This window comes from Podarcis filfolensis (assembly GCF_964270895.1).
Source record: "Podarcis filfolensis genome assembly, chromosome: 8".
Classification (NCBI taxonomy): Eukaryota; Metazoa; Chordata; class Lepidosauria; order Squamata; family Lacertidae; genus Podarcis; species Podarcis filfolensis.
The window spans coordinates 72776202-72794644 of NC_139611.1; the positions used below are offsets into that span (position 1 = coordinate 72776202).

The 18443-nt window shown below is 45.0% G+C and overlaps 1 protein-coding gene across 2 annotated transcripts; it reads left to right on the forward strand.

The window, feature by feature from the left end:
* The first annotated feature begins 1976 nt into the window (after window positions 1–1976).
* Window positions 1977–16826, forward strand: LOC310768624 (B-cell receptor CD22-like). Of its 2 annotated transcripts, XM_083627107.1 has the most exons (10): window positions 1977–2268; window positions 4214–4271; window positions 6273–6686; window positions 7786–8058; window positions 8975–9244; window positions 9423–9830; window positions 12225–12518; window positions 12968–13240; window positions 14496–14765; window positions 16672–16826. In XM_083627107.1, the coding sequence occupies exons 2-10, from the start codon at window positions 4238–4240 to the stop codon at window positions 16674–16676; spliced, it is 2241 nt and encodes a 746-aa protein (XP_083483233.1). In that variant the 5' UTR covers window positions 1977–2268; window positions 4214–4237; the 3' UTR covers window positions 16677–16826. The 2 variants fall into 2 exon arrangements, with proteins under 2 accessions (XP_083483233.1, XP_083483234.1); XM_083627108.1 differs by lacking the exon at window positions 7786–8058.
* The last annotated feature ends 1617 nt before the right edge of the window (window positions 16827–18443 follow it).

The following is an 18443-nucleotide window of genomic DNA, read 5'->3' on the forward strand; positions in this document are numbered from 1 at the left end:
TGGCATCATCCTGGGAGAATAAAGACACCAGGATCCCCAGACACAGGCTGCATTACAGGTGACAAGGCAGGGGAATCCTAGGACAGTGGCATCCATGGGCACATCCTGGCAGAGGAAACATGAACTGAGCACTCCTGTCTATTTGTTCCAGGAGCTGATTGAGAAAATACATTTCAATTCTGGAGAAATAATAGCAACAATGAGCTTAAGATAACAAAATTACACTGGTCCATGCACCACCCATACAGTAACAACAACAATTAACTAAATTTCTATACTGCCCTTCATCTGAGGAGCAGTAGGGTGGTTTACAATATAAAAGCATAAAAATGCATACCATAATAACAAACAAAAACAATACTCCACCCACAGTTTAAAAGGCCACTGATTCCCTCTAACGCCCATTACTAGATGCTGCTACAATGCAGACAGCACCACCTAGTGTGTATAGAAAGGGAGACCAGCGGCAGAGGAAGCAGCCAGAAGTTCATCTATCGGTTCAGGCTTCATATATCTGCAAGGACAGCAGAGCCATGTTAAGCAAGTGAAATGGTTCTGGGAAAACCATTCCCTGCACTGACATAAGAAGGACTGTGGCTCAGGGGCTTTCTATGCAAAAGGTCTCAGGTTTGGTCCCTGGCATTTCCAGGTAGTGCTGATGGGGGGCGGGGAGCCATGTCCAAAACGAGATGGACAAAATGGTGTTCGACTCACTATAAACAAGGCAGCTTCATAGGACATGAAACCAGCTTGGCTCCATCCATTGGTGATGAAGGAGCAGCTCCTTCAGTGCTTGGTTTCCTCTTAGCTTTCATAGTTAGCTGCCTTGGGTTCAGGAAGGAAAGGTGGGTATAAATGTTTTTAAACAAAAACGAACAATTGAGTCCCACTGTGGCTCTACCATTGCACCTGTGGCACCCTGACTTCACTGCCGCCCTGCCCAGGCAAGTGACAATGAGACTACTGCCAGGTCCAAGGCTGTGTGGTCAGTTCTGCCGCACCAACTTGGCAGCTGCCCCTGCACAGGAGGAGGAGTTTTCATGGGTGTGTTCAGAGCAATTATTTGTCCATTTCAAATGTGAAACAAATAGCATTTTGGGAGACTGGACCCAGTGCACAGCGGATATGTGAATGGCCTAATCTTGCAACCTGTAAACAGAAAATGCCATTTCCACTCTCAAGTGGGGTTAATTTTGCCACATACCCCTTTTCTCAAGCCTCAAGTGGTTTCTCCTGGGGGAGGGACATGTGGGGCTTTTGAGACCAATCAGGATGGGGTGGTGATCAAGCTTTTCACGGTCAAATGGTCCCATGTTCAGGTAAGATAAAGGACCCCTGGACGGTTAAGTCCAGTCAAAGGCAACTATGGGGTTGTGGTGCTCATCTGGCTTTCAGACTGAGGGAGCCAGCATTTGTCCACGGACAGCTTTCCGGGTCATGTGGCCAGCATGACTAAACCGTTTCTGGCGCAACGGGATGCCGTGACGGAAACCAGAGCGCACAGAAATGCCATTTACCTTCCCGCTGCAACGGTACCTATTTATCTGCTTGCACTGGTGTGCTTTTGAACTGCTAGGTTGGCAGGAGCTGGGACAGAGCAACAGGAGCTCGCAGGGATTTGAACCGCTGACCTTCTGATTGGCAAGCCCAAGAGGCTCAGTGGTTTAGACCACAGCGCTACCCACACCCCCATGTTCAACCCCCACCATCTCCAGGTAGGGTTCCCTGCCTGAAACCCTTGGAAGCCACTGCCATTCAGTATGGACAGCACTGAGCAAGATGGTCTAACTCATATCCTTATGTCAGGAAGAGGCTCCACATTGTAGTTCTGGTAACTCACCACACAGGATAGTCTCAGAAAGAGCTGGAGATTTACAGTGGCTTCCAATGCAGAGATTAGGAGCAAAACAGAGATACTTGCCACTGGAAGCCAAAACTGTGAAGACGTGGCTCTCCAATTATTTGCAGCACCCCCCAAAAACAAGTCTGGTTGCACCAGTACAGAAGCTGCTTATTGGAGAAGAGGAAAATAAGAATGTTTGGCCATGCAATTATAATGCAAGCCATTGAGATGCCAGCAACCGTCCTTGACTTATTCCTGGACCAGCCCCAACTCTCTCCACATATACAAACATTTGATCTGGGGGAAAACGCACACACCAAAGGGACAAACTGATGCTTGATTCCTCCATGTGACATACCTCAACTTAGCAACTTCTTCATTTCCAGGCAAGAACAGCTGCCAGTTCTCAGCTTACATATTCACAGGTGAGTTTGCCTTTGCTGTTGTTGCTCAGGATAGCTTGGGTTTGCTTTCTTAAGCATAGAAAGGGGTGGGTTTGCTTTCTTAAGCATAGAAAGGGGGAGAGAAACCAGGCTGCCAAGTTCACCTCCCAATCTACAAGGTCACCAACTTTTAAAGAAATTGGGTTCTGCTCCTAGGCCTCAATCAGAAACTTGAACTGTGGACATTAGCAGGTGATGCTGCTGACCTCCATGCTGTGAAAATGTGGCTATCCTGTTTCCTGTATAAACAGCCATTGTTAAAGGTACAGAAGCAGGTTGGACTGGGGTTTTCTGGTCACTTGGGAACCCCCTGTCTGGATGGACAGATAACATTAGGCTAAGCAATGTCACTTTAAGACCCTGAGCTGCAGGAGAAATGGATGGCTTATTTCTAGAGATGATTGACTCTAAAGGGGTTTTGTTTCCCAATGGATTCTATTAATGATTCACTGGAGAATATTGCATTGGCAATAGTGACCCTTGCGTCCTATGGCTTATCTAGCTGCTGGAGCGGCTCCCATCCCTTCATCTCCATTCTAGGAAGAGTTGCACTTTCTGCGTGAGTCACGGGCAGGGGAACGCTCTTCTCTATGCCTGCCAGAGACGGTCAAAGAACAAACCAGGACAGAGGCACAAGTCAGGAGCAACAAATATACAGGACCATACTTGAGTCGAAGAAGACCACATGGCTTGAGCGAGGCTCACTTGACACAGGAAATTCTTCCTAGATCCCAGAGTTTCCAATCCCCAGACTGGGCTGGTGGACTTAGCCCAGTGCCTGACAATGCTTGCAGTACCATCTGCAGTTCAGCGATTCACCACATGGGACAGATTTCCACAAATCTCAACAACTCCTGACAACTCTTGCTTTGCATGCAGCAGGCCTCCCTAGCTCTCAAAACTGGACTCTAACCATCTACCTGGACAATACCTGTATGCTTAGTGTAAGCATACAGAAGGTGACTTGGAAACTACAATTAATTCAGAATGCGGCTGCTAAACTGGTGACTGAGAATGGCCGTCAGGACCATATAACGCCAGTCTTATAGGATCTACATTGGCTCTCAGTACGTTTCCGAGCACAATTCAAAGTGTTGGTGCTGACCTTTAAAGCTCTAAATGACTTTGGCCCTATATACCTGAAGGAGGCCCTATATACCTGAAGGTCTCCACCACCATTGCTCAGCCCAGATACTGAGATCAAGCACTGAGGGCCTTCTGGCAGTTCCTTAACTGCAAGAAGTGAGGTTAGAGGGAATCAGGCAGAGGGCCTTCTTGGTAGTCAATGCCCTCCCATCAGATGTCAAGGAAATAAACAACTATTTGACTTTTAGAAGGCATTTGAAGGCAGCCCTGTTTTTAAGGGAAAGTTTTTAATGTTTGATGTTTCATCATGTTTTTAATATTCTGTTTGGAGCTGCACAGAGTGGCTGGGGCAACTGAGTCAGATGGGCAACATACAAATATAACAACAACAACAACAACAACAACAACAACTAATGGTGTCTCTTGCAGCTCCCTCTCCTTTTAAAAACAAAAAAAGTATATTTTTCCCTGGGCACCCTGCAAATTATAGTGCTGGGAAGACTCTAGTTACTTGGGACTCAGCTATACAGCTGCAAATGTAACATTTTAAGTGCGTTATACAAATGTGACACTAGATGGTGATGGGGAGCTTATGGAAAAATCAATATATTTTTCAAAACTCTCTTTAAAATGCATTTTCACAGCATTTTCATGTGTCTAGATTCCAACCTGCTGTCTTAATTAGCCTATGATCCCTGATCTCCCAGGTCCTAGTCTGACACCTTAACCACTACACCACACTGGTTCCATTCCATCCTCCTCCTCCTCCCTCCTCCCCTACTGAGAAGCATAATGTGAATGAGTGAAGGCTCTAAGTAATAATCCACTTTTCCTTTCCCAGGGTTTGCGCTTGCATGGACTCATAATGAGGCATTTCCTTTGGCTGCTGTTCCTTGCAGGTAATACATGCAGGTTTCGGTATGTGCTAAGGAAAGCAGTCTGGGATGTCTCAAGCCCCGTTGGTCTCCTGGGTCTGTGGGGTAGCATTTGGAGGAAGGATTGAAGAATATATGAGTGGCTCATGAGAGAGTAAGCAACAATACTTGCATGCATTGACTCTGGAGTCATTCAGATCAAAATCAGTGGGACTTACTCCCAAGCAATAGTCTACATACCATGGTTCCAGAATCCAGCAGCAATCCAAAGAGTTGGAGGCTGCAAAAGAACCAGATACCTCCCTGGCTATGAAATAGAGGAGAAGTGTCCTTTAAGACTTTGAAGTTCTCCACAAGCAAAAGGAGCCCAGAGGAGGTAGACTGGAGACAGGGGCTTAAAAGGCCTCAGTGCTCCCAGCCTTTGTTAGAGTAGCTTAACTCACTTTGAGCTATCCATGGTCCTGAAATGGCTGCCTTCCCGCCTTCCCCATGGGACTGGGCACCAGCCATGACACCGACAAAGGAAGACTCGATAAGAAGAAGTAGCACGTGCAGAAAAGAGAAAAGGCTAAACCCCAAGCTAGAAAGTCACTTTCGGGACTTGAACACACTTAATACGACATTTTTGCTTTGCACAGCAGATGCCCTCCTTTCAAAACTCCTCTCAGATTCCTAAATATCTGGCCATGCAACCATGGGTGGTGGAGAGATGGATGTTTTGCACAGTGGGCATCCAGAGCCTCCTTGCACAGATTAAAATCATGGGGTTCTTTGCATTCTGGCCACTGCATTTAAAAACAATAGAGAGGCATTTATCAGGGAAACAGTGGCCTATGAGCTGGATGGAGCCCATGGCCCCTCTTCATCTGGCCCATAGCACCCTCTTGCCCTGCCCGCCCAGCTCCAGCAATTAGATTTGGGGGAAGTGACGCGCAGCATAAATTAATAACACAGCCTTCTTCAGTAAAAGAATAAAAGCTTTACTGAGTTAAAAATAAACTTGTTTGCAAATAACTGCATAGTGAACAGAAGATTAAACTAGCTTCAGAGCATACACAGAGTTACTGAGTCACACAGAGGCTCCATTGAGCACAGGCTTCACAGAGCACAGGCTCCACCATACTCTGACTCTCTCTCTCTCTCTCTCTCTCTCTCTCTCTCTCTCTCTCTCTCTCTCTCTCTCTCACACACACACACACACACACACACACACACACACACAGACAGAGACAGAGAGAGACTGGGACTGAGACACTGCCTGCAAGCAGATACAATACTTATACAAATAATGAGTCATCCTCAAGATGAGTCACAGTGATTCAGCATGCTGAGTGATTGTGCAGCTTTTCAGCATTTCACAGCATTTCTAGACTCCTTTACTGCTTCTGCTCTCAAATACCTTTGTCACATGACAGGAAGGCCATCTATTAAAGCCTATAGAAGACTTTTTGGGAAGCTTTATTGTACAGGGAGCATGGGGGGGGGAGAGGAAGGCTCACAGCTCTGAAGAGAAGGGTTAATTCTCTCTCTCTGCTGCAACATCTCTGGCAAAAACTACTCCCCTTGACTAGAAGGCATTTTTCCAGCCTGACTACAGCAGGGTAAGAAGGGTAGAACATGAGACTCAAAGTATATGTTTGTGAGAGAATAATGAGTATGGGTATGCGCCTGTATACACGCACAGTGTGAATGGATTTGTGCAGTGTGAGCTAGTGGGTGGTGGCCCCACTCACTGCTCTCTCTGGCCATGGCCACTTTGGTTTTGGCTCCACCCAGTGCTAGAATGTGGCCCTCAGAAAGTTGGCCGTGGGAGAATGCAGCCAGCTACATTTTGTACTTTTGCATAATCTGATGCAAACTTATCCATTGTCTTCATGGGGGATGATAAAAACATTAAGAGGTATTGGTTAATTTCTCAGTTCTTGGAGACAAATTCAGTTTATGGGTGACATCAAGGAGCTGGAAGCGAATTTTCATAGTAAGTGAGTAACTGACCAACCTTTCACATCCGCTTTCCCGTTTCAGGTTATATATATTGCGATTACCCCCTAAGAATAAGCCCTGATACTTTGGTTGCTTGGAAAGGCTCCTGCGTGGTGATTCCATGCCAGATCAGTGAAACACATCATTCTGCTAAGGTCCGTGCCACAGCTGTGGCTTGGTTTTTCCAGCCTGTTTGGGATAACAGTTCATTTGACTATGATGGCAGTCTGTTGTATGACAGTTCCAAAAGGAGGAAAGGCAACGCAATGGCAGTAAGTCCTGCCTTTCAGGACCGGGTGAAGTTCATAGGCAATTTGGGCAACAGAGACTGCAGCCTGATGATTACTCAGCTCCAGACAAAGGACAGTGGCACGTACGGGGCAAGAGTTGTTGCTTCCGTTGGAAACTACAATTGGAGAAACAAATGGTTTCGTAACGCTACGGTCAATGTTATAGGTAAGAGTTTTGTAGAGCAGTTCTAATTTGCCTTCATCACTTATGAAGGATGTGGGACCCAAGCCCTTCTCTTTCAAAGTGTTGACAGCAGCGTTTAATATGGCAAGTTTCAGCCCAGAAATGATGCCTGGAGGTTGCAAACTAGTTAAAGGATATGTGTAGGCTTGTGGCTGTAGGACACCCAAAGATTCTCTTCCTCTTATACAGTGGTACCTTGGGTTACAGACGCTTCAGGTTACAGATGCTTCAGGTTACAGACTCCGCTAACCCAGAAATAGTACCTCGGGTTAAGAACTTTGCTTCAGAATGAGAACAGGAATTGTGCAGCAGCAGTGCGGCAGCAGCGGGAGACCCCATTAGCTAAAGTGGTACCTCAGGTTAAGAACAGTTTCAGGTTAAGAACGGACCTCCAGAATGAATTAAGTTCTTAACCCGAGGTACCACTGCACTTAAGAACTTAAGAAGAGCCTGCTGGGTCAGACCAATGGCCCATCTAGTCCAGCACCCTGTTCTCATAGTGACTTGTGAGAAATCCATCCCAGGATCTGAGCAAAAGAGCACTCTCCCCTCCTGTGGTCCCAGCAGTTGGTATTAGGATGCATTACTGCTTACTCCTAATCCCCTCCCAGAGCTACGGTTCCCAGAGTAGATTAACAATCAATCCCTCTTTGCAGGGAATCCTAGGAATTGTAGCTCTGGGAGGCAAATGGGGTCTCCTAACAACTCTCAGCGCCCGTAATAAACCACAGCTCCCAGAATTCTTTGGGGGAAGCCATGACTGCTCAAAAATGCATAGTGTGAACGTTGCCTTAGATATGTCCATTAGTTTCAGTGGGCCTACTCTGAGTAGGAGTTAGGTGGATATAAGCCTCGACATTGATGTAGGAAAGACGCCAACATTTAGATAATTAAAGATGCACATTAATTGATTGCCCAATGTGCTCAGTCCCTATTTCTAACAGGTAGTTACTTATATGAGTCTCTTTTTTGTTGACTGGTTTTTAGCCACATTCTCCTGTTACCCTGAGTATGCAGGTGCACTGTAATAATGTTGTGATATGTATCATCCAGAAAGAAACATTTTGATCTGATTTTCCAGACAGCCCCAAGGGTGTCCATGTTGGCATTATGAATGACCTGCCCATAAAAGAAGGAGACACGGTTGTGCTGTGCTGCTCTTCAGGCAGAAATTACTCCAGAGACAACTGGTACAATTGGGTCAAGTCAGATCACCATTCAGTTGAGCATAAGTATAGTGCTTCAGAGCTCTTAATCTTCCCTGCGACCTCTGAACCGGTCACATCTTATGAATGTGAAGCATGCAACAATGCTGGCTGTACTTTATCCCAAATGGTCACCGTGGATGTACACTGTGAGTAGCACCACTTTATTTACTAGTTGGGACCCTAAGGCATTCTGCACCGACAAATCCACAAGGACAGGGAGAGCAGCATGTTTGGTCCATCCAAGGTACATAGCATAAATGCACAGTCTACCTATTTGTGCAGCCAATTCAGGGATTGCAGGTTGAATACAAATGGATGAAGTCCAGGTTCCTGCAGACAGAGCTTTCTTCTTCCAGCATCAGGTCCAGCTCTGAGGGCCTTCTGGCAGTTCCCTCACTGTGAGAAGCGAAGTTACAGGGAACCAGGCAGAGGGCCTTCTCGGGAGTGGTGCCCACCCTGTGGAATGCCCTCCCATCAGATGTCAAGGAAATAAACAACTATCTGACTTTTAGAAGACATCTGTAAGACAGCCCTGTTTAGGAAAGTTTCTAATGTTTGATCTTTATTGCCTATTATTATTATTATTATTATTATTATTATTATTATTCTGTTGGGAGCCACCCAGAGTGGCTGGGGAAACTGAGTCAGATGGGCGGGGTATAAATAATAATTTATTTATTATTATTAGCTAGATAATACACTGTGGATGTCAAATATTTGATAGTGTTGTGTTTTATGAAAGTGTGGACCTTTACCCATAGAAACTGTGGACTATTTTTAGTTGTCAGATAGATCCACTGAGGCAAAAACAATTTGGTGATCTTTTTCCATGCTCCTAGAAACTGAGAGCAATGTAAACTGTGAGCATTCACAGTTGGCCCAAGAAAAAAATATGAGTGCCAAGAGTTGCAGGGTTGGTAAATTATGTTGTTTTCCTGACTTCAATGCTGTTTACTTGATATGCAACAGATCCTTAGATGACATGACTTTCCCGGGTTCAGTTGACCAGTTGTGGGGTGTCTTCATATGATGGTTTCTCTTTGTCCTCCTCTCTTCCTGAAGTTGCCCCCAAAGATGTAAAAATAAAAATGACGCCAGCAGGCAAGATCCAGGAAGGGAAGTCTGTTCAGCTGAAGTGTGAAGTCGGAAAGGCCAAACCCCAGAATCTCACATACGCATGGTACAAAGATGGCGAATGGCTGGAGATGGACTCTGCGACTGAAGAGTTGTCCATTCCAGAAGTTACTTTAGCACACTCTGGCAGATACAGGTGTGAAGCCGGGAATAGTGTAGGCACATCGCGGTCCTCACCAGTCACACTCAGTGTTATTGGTGAGTAAGACAAAGAGAGAGAGACATTGAAATTGTACTAATGATAAAATCTTAGAGCTTGACTTCTGTGTTGTAACCTCTTAAATATGACTATTATTACAAATACATCATTCTGTGATATAATGAGGTGGACAGGCGCAAGGTGATGACCATCTTCCTTGAACTTTTCCCATTTCAGGTTTCTTGTCTGATGAAAGTGGACTGAGGAAACATGCTAACTCTTTGGTGGCCTGGAAAGGATCCTGTGTGCTGATTCCATGCGAGATCAGCGGAACATTTAACTTTGCCACCGTCAACGCCACAGCTGTGGCTTGGTACTTTGAGCCTTTTTGGGACCACAATTTGCCAGATTATAATGGTACCTTGTTGTACAACAGCTTCAAATTCACAGAAGGCAATGCAAGAAGTGCTGCCTTTCAGGGTCGGGTGAAATTTTCAGGGGACCTAGGTAATAGAGATTGCAGCTTGATGATCACTCAGCTCCAGAAAAGTGACAGTGGCAGGTATGGGGCAAGAGTCGTTGCTTCTGTTGGAAACTATCCTTGGAGACTCAAGTGGTTCCTTGATGCCACAGTTAATGTTACAGGTAAGAGCTTGGCAGAACAGCTGTGATTTTTTTGCTCCATCCCATATAAAAGCGGTCTTTTAGTTGAGATGCAGAACCCTCCCTTTCAAAGTATCATCAACAGTGTTTGAGTGGTCAACTTTCAGGCCAGAAATCATGCTATATATATATATATATATATATATATATATATATATATATATATATATATATATATATATATATACACACACACACACACATATATATATATAAAATTTCAACATACCAATTATTATACATTCCACAGAACTTCACATCTTATACAATCTTTTTGGACTTCCATCAGCACCTCTGATGATCCACCATTTTTATCATTTCTTCTGCATTTCTTAAATTCCTATTGCCTTTAATTATCTTAACTCACAATCCACCTCTTTAACCATTTTTGCAATAATTCAAATAATTTACCTCACAAAACTTCTTGCAAACCTACAAACGTAATCTGCCCATCAGAATTACTTTTCAAATAGTCCGTAAATTTACACCAGTCTTCTGTGAATCTCTGGGATTCACAGAGAGGCACGAGTGCTGAGTATTAGCAGGCTCGGGGTCAGTTCAAGGTTGGCATAAGTACAAGTGATCTCTAGAAAAAAATACTAAGACAGATTTAGGGAACCTGTGAAGTGAAGGCCCAAGACAGGTGTTGATCATTATGTGAGCTGCGCACAGGTGGTCTGAAGCGAGCGAGCGAGCTACCACCATCCCTGTGGAGCCTCTTTTTATTGAGACAAATATGCAAGCCAGGCAGATACATTTTTGGGCTGTGACCTTTACACATCTTCTGTCCCGAAATCGTGGGGTGGTACAAAGCTATTTTGGCACCTGTTCCACAGCGTCATTTTCCCCTTGCGCAGTGTATGACGTAGGAGACAAACGTCTCATGGAAAAGGGTTACAGACAGGACACCGCAAACTGCTGAGATCGCGAAAGGTCAGGCAGAGGTGGAACGATGTACAGACAGCTGTGGCTTGTCTGGGGGGGGGGTTTCCCTGCACCCCAAGGTCACGCGTGCAGGCAGATTGTGGCTGCCTGCTGGTGGGGAAGTGTGCTCCCTCTGGACCCCACTCCCCACTCCGCGATATCCCTACAAACCTGTGTGACCCCTACCCCCGCAGATGTTGCTGGGCTTGCAGGTGAGAATCCAAAGAGAACTGAGCATGCTCAGTGGCCGTGGAATGCTGATGGAATGTTGATGTCACCTGTTGAATTTCTTCACATCAAACTACTGAAGATGTAATGATAATTCTTCGATTGCATACATTATTTTTTTTTTTAATGAGATGGACTGCCTTAATTTTTCTTTAGCAGTTTCTAGCCATCTGGAGCACCTAGAACATGATGCTGAAAATGGAAGTGGTGGTACATTATGACATGCCGTCCTTTCCTAGATAGTTGTATCAAGAAAGTATGAGTGCAATCTTGTTGGTACAACTGACTGGGCCCCAAGAAAGAGACAAGCAGGTGGGCCCACAGTGTATTGTGTCCAACAGCCCCCCAAGGCCTGAAACTGTGCTAAAACACAGGTGGATACTGATGTTTTGGAGAAACTCTGTAGCTCAGTGGTAGAGCAGCTGCTTTGCATGCAGAAGGTCTCAGCCTCAGTTCCCAGCATCTCCAGTCACAAAAAGCTGTTGGCAATGTGGTGTAGTGGTTAACAGCGGTAGTCTCGTAATCTGGGGAACCGGGTTCGCGTCTCCGCTCCTCCACATGCAGCTGCTGGGTGACCTTGGGCCAGTCACACTTCTCTGAAGTCTCTCAGCCTCACTCACCTCACAGAGTGTTTGTTGGGGGGGAGGAAGGGAAAGGAGGATGTTAGCCGCTTTGAGACTCCTTAAAAGGAGTGAAAGGCGGGATATCAAATCCAAACTCTTCTTCTTCTTCTTGTTACCAGGGCTTTCCCCCCTAGCTGGAACTCACCAGAACTGAGTTCCAGCATCTCTCAGGTGAGCACCATTGCCATTATAAGAGAACAAAGGAGGCGTTCATGGTGGGTTCCGCCAACTCCCCCCACCCTAGAAAAATAGCACTGCTTGTTATGGTTTTGGAAGTAATATCTCCATGAGGTCAGCACCTTTAACAAACCATAGCTCCTATGATTCTCCATGACTGTTAAAGTGGTATAAGGGTGTTTTAAACACATTGTAGGACTGGGTGAGACTCCTGACTCAAATCCTGGAGAGAGCAGCAGCTGTTCAGTGTAGAAAATATTGAGTAGATGGACCAATGGTTTGGCTCAGTAAATGACAGCTTCCTATGTATTGGTGGCCAAGGCATCAGGTTCTCAGCAGTATCAATCAGTTTATCCAGTAACTCTTTATCATCACTTTGCCCTAACTACTGCTATTTTTCTTTTCTTTCCTTCTGTGGATTCAGAGTCACCTCCAGAACCCAGGTTGGAAATAGTCCCTGCGATAGTCCATCAAGGGAGGACTACAGAAGTGGTCTGCTCGGTGCCTTACCATTGCACTGATGTGCTCATACTCTTGACTCTCAGTGGCTTAGAGAAGCATCACTTGTCTCCACAAATAACCATGCTTGAAAATCGAATCATGAAGAAGGTGACGTTTGAACCCACATGGGAGGACAACGGGAAAATGGTGGGCTGCTCGCTGAGCAATCTGGACGGGTCAGAGATATCCCACAGTACCATGAAACTGGATGTGAGATGTGAGTGCACAGTGGGAAAGGATGGGTCTTTTTGTGGATTGAGAAGATGCTGCCTGGTGGGAGCAAAATTCAACTAATGCAGTTAGCCACGTCATCACAAAGGCTGCAATAATATGCACCAGGGGTAGTGAAAAAGGGAATCCTTTCCACGCGAAGGGCTATCTAAGCTCTGCATTTAAACCTCCAAGGAAGGAGAGTCCACTTCCTGATGTTTAGTCAGAATCTCCTTTCTTGTAAGTTGAATCCACTGGTTTGGGTCTTAGCCTCCAGAAAAGCCCTTTAGATATTTGAAGATGGCTGTCATATCTTCTCTCATTCTCCTCTTTACCAGGCTAAACATGCCCAACTGTTCCCCCAACTCATAAGGCTTTGTTTCCAGACCCTTTATCACCTCGGTTTGTTATTATGTATGCAATCCTCAAAAAGGGAAAATTGACCTGATTTTCCAGATCGTCCCGAGGATGTCCAGCTTACCATTATGAATGATTTGCCAATAAAGGAAGGAGATGCCGTCATGCTGAACTGCTCTGTGGGCAGAAGTAACCCTGGAAACAACTGGTACAACTGGGTTAAATCAGATTCACATACAGTTGAACATAAGTATAGTGGCTCAAATGTATTGGCTTTCCCTGCGACACCTGGATCTGAAACGTCTTACACATGTGAAGTGTGCAACTATGTTGGCTGTACCTCATCCCAAGCAGTCACTGTGGATGTTCATTGTAAGTAATGCTACTTAATTTGCTTTCTAGAAGTCCTGGAGCACTCATCATTGACTAATGTACTTGCTCACAGGGAGAGGAAAAGCTTTTGGAGGCAAGTGTATTCATTTAACACATTTAACATGTCCAAGACAGGCACAGCCACTGCACAGCCCATGGAGCAAATTCAGGGGTTACAGCCTGAATGCTCAAGGAACTAAATCCTCTGTCCATTTGTGGACGGCTGGTACACTGTGGATTCCAGGTGCTTTGTAGCCTTGCTTTGAAACATGTCAATGGAAACTGTGGGCCACTGTCAGTTACAATTTATACATAAAGACCAACCAGAGGGGGGAGAATTTGCTTTGGAGAGTTTGAGGATGATGTGAGCAGCAAGCTCTCGCTGATTGCACAAGAAGGTAGTGTGTGCCTGGGGTAGGGCTGCCACATTCTGTATGCATGTGTCTTTGGGGACAGTACAGGAAATTCCTCTCTTGTGCAACTGGCTTTCATGCATGCCATGGCACTGCCAGGCAAGGAATGTCCAGCGTGAGGAATTAACTCTTTATTAGAAGTACACTTGCAAGCTAGGAAAAGGCATGTCCACCAGTTCTACGTCTCTCAGCTACTCCTAGGTGTGCACCTGATGAGGCAGTTGCAGCGACAGAGAGGCCTCAACCTCAGCTTATGTATCTCCCCAGTGCTCCCCCCCTAAAAAAATGTTTAGGGGTACTCTCATTTTGATTCAAGCAAATCACCATTTTATAGTTCAAATCGGGGAAAATAAAAACAATAAATGGACAAAAGTACAAAGGTTCACAAAATGTTTAGGGGTATGCATACCCCCATGTCCCCCCAGAAAAAAAGCACTCTAGCTGTGTGCAAGCAGGCGAGGACTATGTCCGTGTGTAACCTGTTTCTGTGTCTCCCATTTCAGTTCTCTTCTGATCCTGGGAGACAGTGGAGCAGGAGAGGTGGGGGCAGGAGGTGGTGGCAGCGTGGGGGTCCTTGACTTTACACCAGCCTGACCTATCTCTTTCTCCTCCTGCACCTGTTCTTCACTCTCCAACGCTGCAGTTTCTCCTGCCTCTGACTTCAACCCCCCTTTTCCTGGGTCCTCTCCTCAGCATCTAACACCCATTCCTCAGTGTCCAGCCAGTCTCTGACAGTGCAGCAGAACCCTTGGTGCTGCAGTGATGATGATGATGATGATGATTTTGCATTCATTTGCTTGTGTCTTTGTGTGATGCTTTGTATTTGTTCTCCCTTCCTGCAGTTGCTCCCAAGGAAGTATACATTTTGGGAATGACAGAAAAGGTGGTCCATCAGTATAGCCGTTTTCAGGTGACGTGCGAAGTGAGAGCAGCTAACCCTCGAGAACTGAAATACGCATGGTACAAAGATGAGCAGCAGCTGCTGCAGGACTCTGCAGATAATGTGTTGACCATCCGTGAAGTGAAACCAGAGGATTCTGGGACCTACCATTGTGAAGCAAGCAACAGTGCAGGCCCATCACGCTCCCCAGCCATTCTTATAGATGTCCGTTGTGAGTAAGATTGATTGAGCTTATTTATATGTCACCTTTCCACAGTGGGCTGGGCCCAAGGTGTCTTGCAACAAACATCCCTTTATTACCAGAATACAAAGAATTGCAGTGGTGGTTGTGGCTAGGACTGCCTTTTTTCCATTATGGCTGGTTCTCCAGCTACGAACCCTTTCGGATAGAGATGACTCGGTCACTGTACTCCATGGTCTGGTATCTTCCAGATTGGATTACTGCAACACACTCAACATGGGGCTGCCCTTGAAGGCGATTCGGAAGCTGCAGCTGGTCCAAAATGCAGCAGCCAGATTACTGGCTGGTGTTCCATTTAGATATGATACAACCTCTATTTGAAATAGCTGCATTGGGTTGCCAGTTCATTTCTGGGCCCAATTCAAGGTGTTCACACTGGCGTTTAAAACCCTTAAACATCTCAGGCCTCAAATATCTGAAAGACTGCCTCCTTCTCTACAGCCTCACTTGGGTGCTGAGATTGGCCCTATTCGTAGTTCCTCTGCCCTCAGAGGCTGAATGTGGTGAAGGCCTTGGACAGGGCATTCTTTGTGGTGGCCCCTAAACTGTGGAACTCCCTCTCAACAGTGGTACACCTGGCACCTTCATTATACAACTTTCAGAGGATGCTGAAGATGAGCCTCTTTGCCCTCGCATTTAACAGTTGAGGTGTACGCTTTTAGGATCTGCTTTGTTCTTATGGCTTAAAGTTGTTCTAAATTGTTTTTAATACTGTTTTAGTGATGTAGCTTACCCCTGGATCTTAAGGTGAAGGATGGGTAATAATTGACTGACTGATTAATAATAATAATCTCTCCTCCAGAGGAGGTTGAGGGCAGCAAAATGGAAATGCTGTAGAGGATGATGGTGGTAATTCCTCTTCTTCCTGGAAGTTCCAGTTGCTGGTGCTGGTTTTATTGAAATGATGGGTTGTTTGAAGCCTTCACGCTTGATTCCTTTGTTCTAATACCTAGGCACTAATCTTATTGCACCCCACAGCTGAGCACAGAATCCCAACATCTCAGACTCTGAATCTCTGTTGTAGGTACCAGTGGCCTTTTTCTTATGTCATATTTTCAAGCAGAGGTCATGGATGCTCACTCCACCCCAGCTGATAGAAACCAAGTCATTGCTAGTAGAAGGTCACACATCCTTCAGGCAAAAAGCCAGCTTCATTTGCTAATAGGATTGTGGGGCCAAAATGAAATGTTGCCTACATTAAGCATTCCCATATTCAGATTCTGAATTTTGCATCTAGCAATGTTTTCCATTTTGCTTTCCAAAATTTGTCTTGGGGTTTTGAAAGGCATAGAACCTCAAATAACCTAGGAATTAGGTTTGGGGCTGAGTAAACTGCAGAGCTCACCTTCATGTCCACCACATGCAGCACTGTTCCCATGCTGCTGCAGTTCTTCCTCCAAAAACTACATTATTTGTCTTCCTCTCCACTGTGGGAAATTTATGTAGCTTATGCAATATATGTAATTAACTATGGTGTCATTACATTATTCCATCTCATTTATTTCAAAATAAAGGAAACACAGTGCAAATGGGAGCAAAAACAAAACATACGTCATAATAATAATAATAATAATAATAATAATAATAATAATAATAATAATAATTTATTATTTATACCCGCCCATCTGGCTGGGTTTCCAACAAAATATTAAAATACAATAGTCTGTCAAACATTTAAAGCTTCCCTAAACATTTGCAGTCTGAAAGCAACAACAACAACAGCAAAGCAATCATATTCATTGGACTGGGTTATTCAGAATGGCATGGGATGATTAAGTGGACGTAGACAATTTCTTCTCCTGTTTCTGTTTTTGTCAGAATTCTCTGACATCTCCGGAATATGATGCTGAGTATGTTTTCTTTCTTTGCCCCAAAGCCTGATTTGTAGGGATTTCAAAGAACTGAAACAAGCAGTCATCAATATTGTGACCACCTTTTGAGAACAAAGAAGCAGAGCAAAGCCTCAGAGGATATGTCTGGATAAGAGAACCTAGAAGAAACCACAAAAGAGGAGAGGCAAACAAGATCCCATTCCCCAAATCGATGTAAAAATCATTGATGTAAAAAAACAACAAAAAAACCAAAACAAATTGATGTGAAAACTTAACGACTGAAAAACATGAGAAAGAGAGGGAAACCAAAATGGGCAGATTTATCTTACCCTCATGAACATGACTTGCAAAAATGGAACTCACTTTTCAAACTCCCACCATCCCCCCTGGCTATTGATCATCTTTGCTGGGGCTAAAGGGAGCTGTAGTTTAGCAACGTCTGGAGGGCAAAAGGTTACACACTTGTACTATCAAGACAAGGGATGGAGGTCAGGAGATAAAGATGGTAGAATGGCCAGTACCAATGCTTTGTGGACAATATAAATGTATCCCCATGAATTGGTAGGGAGCGCTTCTTCTGTTGATGTCCTGAAGCCATGGCCTACCATGTGGGAAGTCAGGAGGCAAGTCCCTAGTCCAGGGTCAATCCACATGTCCACATGTGTGCTGCATCATGTGACTGATTATGTGTGGTGAGGCTTACCTGGGCCCCCACAGTATTTTATTCAATTTGGCGCCCCTGCACTGTTGTGTTTTCTGAACAGCTGTTGTCTTGATTCTAATGAGTGTGTGTGAAAACCAGCCGACTGTTTGAAACTGAAATTTACATTCATTGCTCCTCCCACTTAATCTCTGGCCCCACCCACCACTGGCGCTCAGAACAGAATGCAGTCCTTGGGATGAGTAAGATTGACCACATCTGTTCTAATCCAACTTTAACCCTCATTTGGTAATTCTGTTCTTAGCTGTTAGTTTCCTCCTGGAGCTTGCTGAGCTGATCAAAGTGTCTTTCAATTACATATTAAACATTAGTGTTGGCATTGCTAACTAAACATGAATACTGCTGTACAAAGCAATTGCTAGTCTGCACGATTTGACTTGTTTTTTGTTTTGCTTTTGTTTTTTAACGGACTGTTGTATTCATCCTTTGGGTTGCTCTGTATGTTTTGTTCTGTTTTCTGAAAAATAATAAAAATTTCAGTTTTAAGAAAGAATTCTTTGGCTAAGTACTGGTAGATTAAGTCTGGACTCTAGGTGCTGACATGGAACTGTAGCGAGAAGTACATCATTTTGAGCCCCTCATTCTATCGCTTTGATAGTCAGTAGGAGGAGCTGTTGCTTTTTCATCAGGCTAGTTTTGGCCAGAGTCACACCACTGCTTTGTCCACATCAGCAACTAGAGTCCCCTTGTTCACAAGAGGTTATTAGGCAAACACACAGAGCTTCCAAGGTAATCTGGGTCACCTGCTGGCTCTGGGAAGGAACTGTAAGTCTCCGTTGCTCAGCAGCATTGAGACACTGTGCGTGAGCCTATAAGTGAGGGGGGTGGCAGATGCAAGAAGATGACCAGGTCACACAAGCAATATGCTGACCCCTCTTCTACAAATCTTTTGAAATTGCAGGAGCCTCATTAGCCTCAATTGCACTTTCATCTGGCCACTCCACAACCTTGTCTTCCAATTGAACTCTGCTCCAAACAAGCCTCAAGGAACAATTGTTCACTCAGGCAGACCTGCAATTCCAAGGGGCACCATCTCCCTGTCTATTGCTCACCCTTCACTCCTGCTGAAGGTGTTTTTCCTTTCAGCTTAGATCG

What these genes read in the sequence shown, in the direction of transcription:
- LOC310768624 (XM_083627107.1), top strand. Translation starts at nt 4,238, where the DNA reads ATGAGGCATTTCCTTTGGCTGCTGTTCCTTGCAG. An exon ending in TGCCACAGTTAATGTTACAG is followed by an intron (nt 9,831 to 12,224) that starts GTAAGAGCTTGG and finishes CTGTGGATTCAG; the next exon opens with AGTCACCTCCAGAACCCAGG. An exon ending in CATGAAACTGGATGTGAGAT is followed by an intron (nt 12,519 to 12,967) that starts GTGAGTGCACAG and finishes CTGATTTTCCAG; the next exon opens with ATCGTCCCGAGGATGTCCAG.